This window comes from Cololabis saira, chromosome 6 (genome assembly GCF_033807715.1).
Source record: "Cololabis saira isolate AMF1-May2022 chromosome 6, fColSai1.1, whole genome shotgun sequence".
NCBI lineage: Eukaryota > Metazoa > Chordata > Actinopteri > Beloniformes > Belonidae > Cololabis > Cololabis saira.
The window spans coordinates 16,932,100-16,942,500 of record NC_084592.1 but is presented as its reverse complement, the minus strand read 5'-3'; the positions used below and the strand labels follow the sequence as shown (position 1 = coordinate 16,942,500).

General features: G+C 46.4%; 1 protein-coding gene across 2 annotated transcripts in view; it reads right to left on the bottom strand.

Moving 5' to 3' along the window:
* Positions 1 to 10,158, bottom strand: part of gpm6bb (glycoprotein M6Bb) — a 35,657-nt gene extending 25,499 nt beyond the window's left edge. Inside the window, exon 1 of one of the 2 annotated variants that reach the window (XM_061723411.1) lies at positions 9,999 to 10,158. In XM_061723411.1, coding sequence (XP_061579395.1) covers positions 9,999 to 10,002 — 4 coding nt within the window. In that variant the 5' untranslated portion in view covers positions 10,003 to 10,158. The remainder of the gene's footprint in view (positions 1 to 9,998) is intronic. The other variant, XM_061723412.1, reaches the window with a different exon arrangement.
* Positions 10,159 to 10,401: the final 243 nt, after the last annotated feature.

The following is a 10,401-nucleotide window of genomic DNA, read 5'->3' as shown; positions in this document are numbered from 1 at the left end:
ACCAAGAAGTTGCCTTTTCTCTTGACATTTGTGCCTGTAAAGCAGTCAATTATGGAAATGATGCTGTTAATTTTATATGAATTATGAATCTATGTGTGCCCTAACGTGTTAATTGAATTCAGAAAATGATGGATGGATATTTAACCGGCGAATGAAGGCTCTTAATTATCATCTGAGAACAACACAGAACCTCCTGCTGTATCGATTATCGTGCAACTTCATGAATTAGCCGAAATGTGCGTGCAAAATGCTGGTGTGTATATAATTAATGGGGAGATTTAAAGATGTCGAATAAGCATATAAAAGGAAGATCTAGTTTCTATTGAAGAGATGCAGAAATAGCAGCTTCCACCCTACGATCACGAGGGTCGGTGCAACACAAAAGTTCTCACACTCCAGCTGCCTGGACGGCAAATGGCTCGGTGACTCGAGACGTTCATTTCCCCACTTGTTGCACGGCGTTGAAGCATGTGAACCCCCCCCCCACACACACACACACACAATAGAGACATAATGAAGCAAGGAGACATGGAGACGGCAGACTCTCCAGCTAATCTTGGGGTTTCTTCCCATGAATGTCCCCCGCTCTCCCATGCCCCCCCCATCCCCTCCCAGAGCCCAGCTGCTGGATCTCCGTCTCTGCATCACTCCCGTCTGTCCTATTGTCCCCCCCCTTTCCCATCACGCTGCCAACCTCTCACCTTTGACCCCGAGACTTTAACCCCCTTTTTTAAAAAGCTCCAGCCCTGTTACCTCAAACCTTTAATAGATGGACCCCCCCCCCCCCCCCTCTCCCTCTCAGTCGGTCGGACCCCTCCGTGTCAGGATTCATCACCCGCACTATGACAACAGAGCGGCTAACACGCAGATCCCTTTAATGCCATTGTTGCACAAGGCTCCTCTGGTGTCTCAACCGGAGCTGGATCCGAGGAGGACGTGCGAGCTGGTCGTAACCCGAACCCGACACCTCCAACACCCCCCACCCCCCACCCCCCCCCAGCAGAGGCACGTTTGTCTCTTAGATTCACGACTAAGTGCTTAATGACTGGCAAATACAGGAAAAGGATGGAGGCTCGCCACTCTAATGATTGGTTCTGTTTATCCTCGGTCCTGAGGCAAATCCATTACTTTCTAGCTTTAAGCACCGATACCTAACATCCTGTCCATCACACTTGACATTACAAGCCATTAAGTAGAACTAATTTACGGCGCCATTGTTGTGATACATGATCATCGGTGTCGAGACAATAACCTTAATGGTGTGTGCTGGACTCGGGCCAACACTCAGACACGGAGGGTTAAACCTCTTAATGCATGGAAATAAGTGATGCGTACGCCCAGACACACATCTCCCTACTATTACACCGTACACGAACCGAAAGACACCGAATCCTCCTGCTCCTTGGCTCCTTGGCGTAGGTTAGATAAAAAAGAAAATGGCTTTTCAATGTGACAAAGGAATGTTTTTTTTACCGCAGATGTGCTGCTATCATTGTTTTAGGAAACCAGACGAGTCACTTGAACTTTGCCGAGTTCAAATTGCTTTGAAAATAAGTAACAGGAAGACACCCACTGCAATTCTCTAGGCTCGCTCCAGTTTCGGATTTTGCTAAAAGGTCTGAGCTGTTTTCTGATTTGACTCGTTTTCGATTTTCTTTTTTGAGGACAGTAACTTTACACAACCGGTGGAAAAGAGACTATTCTCTTTAAATGTGTTTTCATCTGCAGGAGTCAAGGGTGTTTTAACCTCTTCAGCCGCTGACATGTGTCCCCATTACCACGATCGACTTTTCAGGTGGATTTACTTCACGCTTTTTTTGCAAAACAAAATTGACAATTCTGAAATTGTGACACAGCACCGCTGCGGAGGGCCAGTGTTTCCATTGAACTGGGTTTTTCTTTCTATGAACACAACTCTCCTAGAATCCCGTCCTCTGAGACTTCTCTTTAAAACAAAGAAGAAAACCTCTTTAGTTTAGGACAAATTATTGCGACTGCCGCTACCGCTGTTGCAAAAACAGTCAACAGAAGATACAGAGTCAATCAAATGATTATTCAAAAGGCAAAACCCTTATGTAATGCAGCAATGCATCATGATTAAGTGGTGTTATAGAACAACTACGTCAAATCTACGAGGCCACAGCTTGTAACTAGATGTTGATGACGACATCACATCCAGTGACGCTAGAGACGAGTATATGCGCAAAAACTTTTGCCCTTAACTATCAACATGTCTTAATAACCACCTCATGAAAGCGTAAAAAAGGTTATCGAAACATTTAACAATATTTTTTTTTTAAACCTAGGTGTCAATTACAGGTGCAATTCTAGCAGTAACAGTAATGTGAATTATGAAGTTAAACTAAGAACTAAGAAAAGTTGCAGTTTCTCGTCTGGCCACTGGAGGCGCAAAGGCTAGTCAATCCCCATTAACTCCGGTGAAAATGTCCAACTTTGCAGCAGAAACAAACATATTTTCCACTTGGTTCAAAAATAAAATTTAGTTTTTTTGTGCAACATCAGTTGGATTTTCATAAATGAGAACCACGTCAGTCATCATCACTACGAAGCTAAGCAATCATCAGTCTGTACAAGCTTATCATCAGTGAAACACAGCAGTCATTTCTGATTTTGCCACCAAATCTACATCTGGACTGGGATACTCAGTTGCAAACTTCCGCCGGCAACGCTGCACCTTCTTTGGCGTGCATCAGCTGAAAGAGCTAGCAACATGGCGCCTTACAGTACGAGGCTTCAAAACCACTTTTCAGATCTTATGGGTCACAGGGTCGAAGTGTCGTCCATTCTTTTTTACAGTCTTTCTTTCGCATTCTTTTACAAATTGGTAGTTGTCAAACCATTAAAGTGGTTCACTACCACCACCAGGTGGTATGGCGTGGTATGGCGCTTTTCCACTAGTAACTACTCAGCCCGACTCGGCTCGTCACGCCTCCACCCGCCTCCACCCGCTTTGTCCCCGTTTGTTTTTCCACAGCCAGGTGAGAAGTGGGCAGGTTGGGGTGAAGCTGCTGTGACGTACTCGATTGCACAACCCCTTTGTTCGTGTCGGCGCTGATGAGAAAATCAGCTGGAGCCGCGAGCGGCTGAGAGTAAAACTGAGCTCCTGGTAGATCTGATTGTTCCTTATCGCCCGTCTACATCCCTTTTTTAATTCTCACGTCAGCCACCAGGTTTATGAACATCTGCACCTCAGAGTTGGATCACCAAACAGACTTTTGCGCTGTATAATAAAATCGCCGCGAGTCGCTCTCGCGCTGATTCCCGCTTTGCTTCCTGATTCAAACGTCTGACGGCCCCGCCCCCCGACCAATCAGTGGCATGGAGGGTGATGACGTCAGATATAGTGCCGGCTCAGCACGCTTAGAACCTCGGCAGAATGGTTACAGAAAAAGTATCTGCTTGGCACGGCTCCACCCGCCTCGGCCCGTAGTGGAAAAGCGCAAGACGGGGGCGTGGCGGGTAGAAGCGAGCTGAGTAGATACCAGTGGAAAAGGGCCAGTAGCTTCCTAACTCAGTGGATCCTGCCGGTACGTCACTGTAAATGGAGGCCCGACAAGTGAAAAGACTGAAAGTGACAAGTGAAAGGCCTGTTGATTTACGCCAGACCCCCACCTTGTGTGCTCTATACAACCCCTTGTTGCTTTACGGGATTAGATATGTTCAACAGGGTTATGCGGTTAGGTTAAGTTTATCGTTCCTCTTTGTTTCCCCTCCGTCTTTCTTGTTTAAATACACAACAGACTTTACCAGCATCTTTGTTTATACGAAATGATGTTAATCATGATGATAAACTTACAGACAAGATGGAAGAACGAGGCATATACTGACCAAAGACCACACCCAACGAGCATCATATCAGTCAGTTGTTAATTAAACGAGTGATTCAATGAAAATGTAAAAGAATAGAGCGATAATAATCCAAATCATACAATCAGACCCGTTTAGGATCAGGTCTATCAGTTTGAGGGACCTCGTGCTCAGCGTGGCTCCTTCATATCATTTCTTCCTCTCCGTGACCCTTTACTATTACTGTACTGTTTTCTTATACGGTCGAGGCCAAAAGCTAAGATGACTCGGGAGACCTCTCGGTAGTACAGCTACAATATTCATAACGGCCAACCGATCTCTCCTCTGGCCTGTGTGTGGTTGAAGGGTCCAAACTGTTTTTCAGACAGAAACATCTGGGATTTCCTCTCCCCTGAAGCTGCTACTCGCTGGTGTTTTTTCTTTTTTTCTCTCCTCCTTTTCCCCCTTTAACAGACCAGCACAGAGTGACCCAAAAAACAAAATCAATTGTGCACATGTTAAAAGTGTCACACATCAATGAACCACTTCGTTCGGAGTTCAATCGATTTTCTCCTCCTCTCTTTTCACATCTAGCATTTAGTCATCTGGTCAACCTGAAATCCATATTTTGTCAAATCTCCAAACTGTCTGCATCCGAGGAAAAAGCAGCGCTCCCCGAACACGCTCCCCGAGCTATTGGGTTTCCTGCAGCTGTCGCTTCGTAAAAGCTCAGTTAAAAGCAGATTTTCATCTGCCTGGCAGAAGTGTTTCCTCCTGTCTATCAAACCTCTCCGGAGGAAAATAAACAGACAATGCAAACACTCAATCGGAAAACTTCTTTTTTTTCTTTTATGGCAGGAAAATTAGAACTGGAAGACGAGGATCCTCAAACTATTGTAACGTGCAGCCATAGCGCGATGAGAGGGATTTAAGATGAGTCATGTGCATTTCCTGCATCTTAACAAACAAGCCAGCCATGTGACAGTATTGTGACACAAATGTTAACCATCTTTGAAAGGATTCAACACACGATTCTCCAATAGTCATGAGGGCTTACATAGATATTCATTTAAAATGCTGCTTAATTCATCCCGGGTGTTGCACTTGGCAGCGTCCCAGCGGTCCCAGGCTGTCTGGCACAGCTCCTCATATGAAGACCATTTCTCATTGGTGTGCCGGGGTACCCCAGATGCTTTTGTCTTACGGTTGTTTAGCAGCTGCGTTAAAGGGCTGAGGACAAAGGCCTATCTGTGGAGGGTTGAATACACTCGGTGGGCACACGGCCAACGGCTCGGCCCTATAGGCTCCCACAGTTGAAAAGCAGACCCATGCATTCTGCCCCGCACTCCTGACAGAGGATCTTAGACGGAAATAAGTCGGAGGAGGCCCCTTTATATCTCCTCAGATCACCTCAAGTACTTCTACATGTGGACTGTGGTGACATGTGAGCTGTGGCTCCCGAGTCGCTTTCTGTACTAGAACTTTAGAATTTGGAATCAATACTTGTGTTTTTATTTTTTTTTCCCTTTATCAGGAAGAGGGATGAGAGACTGCGCTGCCAAAAAAAACTATCTTAGCATGTGTGTGACTCCACTCTGTCATGTATAACATATTGAAAAGCGTTATCTGTAGCAGCTTATTTGGACTCCTGGTGGGAACTTCACAAGCCTCGGTAAACCTGGACCTAATCCTAAACTGCATTTTCCAGTCAGTCACAATAAAAATGTTAAATTTTTCTACAATTCAAGGACAAAGACGTAAAACTAAAAACAGAACCGGCGAGTAGCAGAAACTCTAATCAATTACCAAACACGTCTATCTCTGCAGGCAGAAACAAATTCCTCTAAATGCCAGTTTAAAACGGCCACCGAAGAGTCAAACATTTAGAGGTCCCCGCGGTATGGGGCGGTCAAAACAAACTTATCATAGCACGCATCACTGAGCAACGATCTGACAGTTGTGACTTATTTACAACCGCTTCACATGGCGACGCTCAATGAGACGGATAAAGAGAATGAAACCTGCTTATTTGGTCTAAAGTCCCACCAGCTTAACCTTCAATCAACGCCCCCCCCCCCAAAAAAAAAGCTCTGCTTTCAAACAAAGGACAAGTAAGTCCTGCTTATAGTCACTGATAAACCTCCGGGTAACAAGTCTGCAGGTGTGAAGCGTCGCTCTGGAACTGGAAAAGTGCAGTTTCTTCAACAGGCCTTGATGTTGGAGCCAAGACGGGAACCCATGACTCCAATCCCTCCGCTCATACCCTGTCCATCACAGAGCAGAGGCTAGCGTGGGTTGCTCTGCTCCAGTTTAAGCATGCTTGTGCGAAGCATTCATCACCATTATGATCCCATGAGCAGCCAAGACTGACTAAGACGGATTTATGGAAAACCATCAATGACGGTTTAATGAGTGAAAAGGAAAGACGATCCAGGCACACGCAGACTAGCAGAGACAGCAGAAACTACCTGTTGGATCACTGAGTGGACGCTCCGTCGGCTGCAGCATCTCTTTGCCTACCCTGACCCATTCTTTCCAACGGGCCTTCTGGAACAATCATTTGGCCGCGAAACAAAACAGACTGCTACTCCACTACAGCAAGTATCACCCTGCTCCCTCTCTGCATACGTGAGCCGAAAAGCTGGAGAGGAAATTGCATTTGTCAGCTCGACCTCAGGAATCTGAAGTCTGCAGATAAGATAGAGGCCCGATAGTGTCCTCCTCGGCATATTTGATCAGATCTCAGCTGCTCGTCCCTATCATAAAGCTGCTTTTCTCTCTGCTTATTGGGAGTAAATTTAAACGTCGTACTCCATATTTGTAGCAGAGCAACTGTGACATTTCTCTGACACGGGGCGAATTCACACATGCATACATCTCGCATCCCTTCTGATCTGTGGGCTTTTCGGTGAAAGTCCAGCAAGAAACTTCAATATCTCCATCGTTTCATATCCCGATGCTCAATGGCTCCTTGTTGTCCGAGAAGCCATTAGTTCAGCCGATTAACATTACTGACTCCGGCTGACCTGCAGGGCTGCAAGAAAACAGAGAAAATATACAAGAAACCTTGAGAGGGGAAGGAGGAAGACTTCAGGGGGAAACAAAGTTGGAGATTGAGGATGAGGAGCTATTAAAGTCTTGACTACCAACAGAAATTGTTTGTTTGGAGCTGCACTGTTGCAAGAAGTATAGTACGGGCCTCAATCACCAAAGATGACCAAAGACCATGAGATATACCAACTCAAAAGAAGTCCAGCAATAATCTTACTTTGACAGCGAGCACCAAACTAGGGGGGATATTAAGTGTGATTTAAGTCGAAAAGCTATTTGGGACTTTTGAATGGCGATATAAAAACAAACAGAGGTTAGAATAATCTTCATTGGGACTGGAAATCCAAACATGGCGTCTTTCGATTCCAAGAAAAAGGGTTTTATTATGACAACAGTAAACAGCCACCGAGCTTCCCTGCAGTGACTCACTCTCGCCGCCTCGTGTCTTTTATTCTGCACATCTTGGGAACAGAGGCATGCGCTCGTGACCTCCAGGTTGCCTCTGAGCACAACAAGCATGAGTCAACTAAAAGTGGGAAAAGTTATCCGACTCCCTGCCAAATGCTCCGCCATCAGTTGACACGTTGTTGATTGCGAGAGCGCTAAAAAGAAACGCCTCCGCTGGCTTTAGCAGTCACGGGTCTTTCCTCTCCTCGGCCTCAGGATGCTGGGGGTCACGGCCCACGCGGTTCACCACGCGGGTCTGCGACAACGATCACAGACGTAGCACTTTTCCAGACATCCTGGTTCAGATGGAGCTGGGGGAACACGCAACGTTAAAGAGCACAGAACAGGCGGACGGCTCAGGGACACCAGGACGCAGCAGCGTGTTTCGCAGGTCATCAAAGAGCACGTTTCCATCATGAAACCATCGTACGCCTTCACGTTTACAGAAGCGGACCTCGGGTCAGAAGCAGCGGAGCCAGATAACAGCAGTTTGTTTGATTAAACACACATTCAGCAGTGAATCTCTATCCTCCTTTACAATTACTCAAAACAATGATGTAACTGTTGGATCTGGTTTGCGTCCAGCCTTGATGACCTATGCTACAAGACCCCCGGAGAGAATACAAAACACCAACTAGAAGGAACAGTCGTTTTCTTGTTTAGGTCTGGGATCTGGCTCAAAGGAAATCAAAGCCTGTGGCCATAATTTGCTGGACTTGAGTAACTTAATCTCCTGTTGTAAATGTTAAGCTCATAATTAAACTATCGCGGCGTCGACCCAAAAAGACAAAACAAATTGTTTATTTTATATCTATTTTCTCGATGGTTTCTTCTCACAAACATGTTCAGTCAGAAACACAGTACGAATCGTTGAGGATACAAAATGAGGATAATCATTTAATGCAAGCTGAAGTTTATCCTTGGGCCGAGATCCTCTCTTTGGGTCCTCGGATACTTTGCTGGATTCTTGATAATCAGCAGATCTGCAGCCATGGTTTTGCTGCCAAATGGGTTCAGAAAAACAGCCGGCAAATGACTGAACTTCAACAGAATGAAGCCATGTCGTCCTCCCGCAGCCTTCACCCAGGCCAGTGCACTCTTAAATCACCCAAGGACGGAGGGAGGGGGGTCTCTCCGACAAACAGACGGACCCTCTGCAGATGAAGGTCCCATGAAAAATCTGATTAGATGCAAGTTACATAACCTCTGAAACACATCCTAACTTCGCAGCTCCACACACAATCCGCTTCGTGACATCCTGTTTGTTTTGGGCTGGACGGTTTCGTGCATACAGTTGATCCATATTCTGTTTCTGCAGCTTTTTCACACAAGACAAGGCCAAGCTATCTCCAGAATGAAACTTTTGCAGCAACAAACAAGTCTCCAAAGTTAATCTCCTCATGTGCACAACAGTCTGAGATGGCCTCAGAGAATATTTGAATATAAACTAGGAGTTTTAGTGAGCGAACAATGCACAAAGGTTGATTGCTATGCAGAGTAATATCCGCTATGAGACAGTGAATAAGGTCTTTGGGGAATTAGTTCACGGGGCATCTGCGAATGAAACTTGCAATTCAGGGAACTTCTCTCTCTATATTAAGAGCCACTGAAGTCGCACAAAGGAGCGGCTTCAAATTAGGAGCACAAAGGTGCTTCTGTTTGAGCCTCAGAGTGAATTAATGAGCATCAATACACTTTCTCACACAATGTTCTTCCCCAACCCGCTGTGGACAACAGCACACGCTTTTTAAACACTGCCCCAAAAAACAAGAAAAGTGTAGAAATGCAATGATTAAATCAATTAGTGTCATTTTCCTGTCAGATTACTAAGTGCAGGATGAGACTTGGTTCCATCTGGGTGTTTTAACCCATCTGGGTCTGGGCTGGATCAGGTTTTGGAGTCACAGAGTTAACATGGAATCACTCAACATGCACTTCACCTCAATCCTTCAAAGAATGCCCCCCTGCCCCCCCAACCAAGGTGGGAGCACAGATGGTCCACACTTGGACGTCATTTAAAGACAGGACAGTCTCAGCTCAGCCTCTCAGAGCGCATTTACGAGTTTCTGCATGAAACGCGCACAGCATGCACTTCTCCACCAAAGACCAAAGCCGTTTCCACTCACTTTTTTGTGGTTTTGATCCTTTTTTTTTTACAAGCAAATCACGTTGTGCCGTTTGCAAATGTAGGAAATAGCACCAAACTAACCTTTCACCTTCGTGCCAGCCAGTCACATGACCAATCGCGTTTCACTGCAAAATGATCAACAGGCGCTGTACTGATCGCGACTGAGTTTTTGAAACTGGTTTGTGCCAATTTGTGCCGAACTGCTCTGACCCCTGGCTGGAGGGAGACAGTGAGGACTGAGCTGACCCCCGAGCTGAGCCGGACTTATCACCTCCACGGACTCCGAGGAGTTGGCTGGAGACTCTCCATAATCTCCCTAATCGCTTTCCTCAAGTTCCTGCAGCAGCAGCAGGCTCTAATGCCGAGTCTCCACGAAACCGGGTCAGGTAAACGACCGAGCACAAATACTACTTAAAGCTTTCACCATTGTTCACAAATAAATACATAGAAAACAATCACCCCAGAAAGTTATGGAGCCACGCCGTCACCACGCCTATTGTAAATCTGTCAACTGAACCGGGTCGCTTTTTGTCGGTTAAAAAAACCAAACCAAACAATAACTTACCCATTTCTTTTGCAAGTGTTTCCGAAAACGCACGGAGTTGAAGTCGAGCAGCTGAAAGTTGAGCCCCCAACTACAGTGATGCCGCGTCCTGGGTGGGATGCACACTGGCCGCAGGCTGCTCCGGCTCTGTGCGCTCTGCGCTCTCTGTGCGCTCTGCGCGTTGCGCGTCCCCGCGGAGGCAGCCCGCTGACGTCACCGCACAGGGGATTACAGGGGCTGGATGGTGCTGGGTGGAGGATGGAGGATGGAGGGAGGGGGGGAACCGTCCTCGGGCGGCCTACTGCCCCCCTCCATCCCCTTTCCTCACCTCCTCCATCCTCATCAACAAGTTTCGGTCATCATCTATCTATCATGCGCACAAAGTCCAGTAAACATCCAACATGGTGCTGTCACGAGGTCCAGC